General features: G+C 37.7%; 1 gene segment (V, D, J or C); it reads left to right on the forward strand.

Annotated features, from left to right (window-relative positions):
- Nucleotides 1–689: 689 nt before the first annotated feature.
- The window catches only part of LOC104986517, a gene marked incomplete at its 3' end in the record, with an annotated part of 7,498 nt that continues 7,354 nt past the window's right edge, over nucleotides 690–833 (forward strand). The window contains 1 exon segment of the V gene segment in view: nucleotides 690–738. Within this exon segment, the coding sequence occupies nucleotides 690–738 (49 nt within the window).

The following is an 833-nucleotide window of genomic DNA, read 5'->3' on the forward strand; positions in this document are numbered from 1 at the left end:
GAGTAATTCTATTTACTAAAAAGTCTAAATAGAGCCCTAAAAACCCAGTTAAGAAAAAACAAGATCAGTTAATTATTTTAGACAAGATAGCTTTTCACCAAGAAAGCTGAAAATTTGTGGTGGCGGATTCATGTCGATGTGTGGAAGAACCAATACCATATTGTAAAGTAATTAGCCTCCAATTAAAATAAATAAATGTAAATTAAAAATAAATAAATTAAAAGTCATTGTTTCTGAATAGAGGAAAGGTAAGTATAGGCTAAATGAATAACCAGTAAGTAAGTTACAAAAAGAGTTCATAGCCTATACTAAATTCTATCTTAAATGAGCTGGTAAAATTATTTTACTGAATGATTATCAATTTTTGTCAACTTGTTTAAAATTCAGTTCCCCTCAGCTCATATCTTTAATACTAATTGTTTTTTTTTTCCATACTCCTTTTCAGGATCTGCCTAACTCAAATTACCAGGAAAAGACAAGTAGACAAAATAAAGTTTATGGTGAACCAGACTTTTTTCCCATATGTGCACAGACCATGTGGTCTATGAACATGACAAACCTCACTTCCTGCTGGGGGGAGTCACACAGTTACCGGGTAGTATGTATACATGCTGCCAGGCACTCAAAGACACTGAACTCTCAGCTTGAGGCAGAAACTAAGCACATTTGAGCAGGGGAATCCATGCCTCATGCCGCTCTCCAGTCTGCTCTGGGTGTTCCTGGCCTTCACCTTCTCTGGTAGGCATGCTTCCAAATACTGGTGCGAGTGTTCAGGGTAAAAGGACTGCACACAGGCATGTGGTGCTTCACAGGGACTTGGGGAGGAAAGGAGG

This window comes from Bison bison, unplaced genomic scaffold (genome assembly GCF_000754665.1).
Source record: "Bison bison bison isolate TAMUID 2011002044 unplaced genomic scaffold, Bison_UMD1.0 scf7180017864070, whole genome shotgun sequence".
NCBI lineage: Eukaryota > Metazoa > Chordata > Mammalia > Artiodactyla > Bovidae > Bison > Bison bison.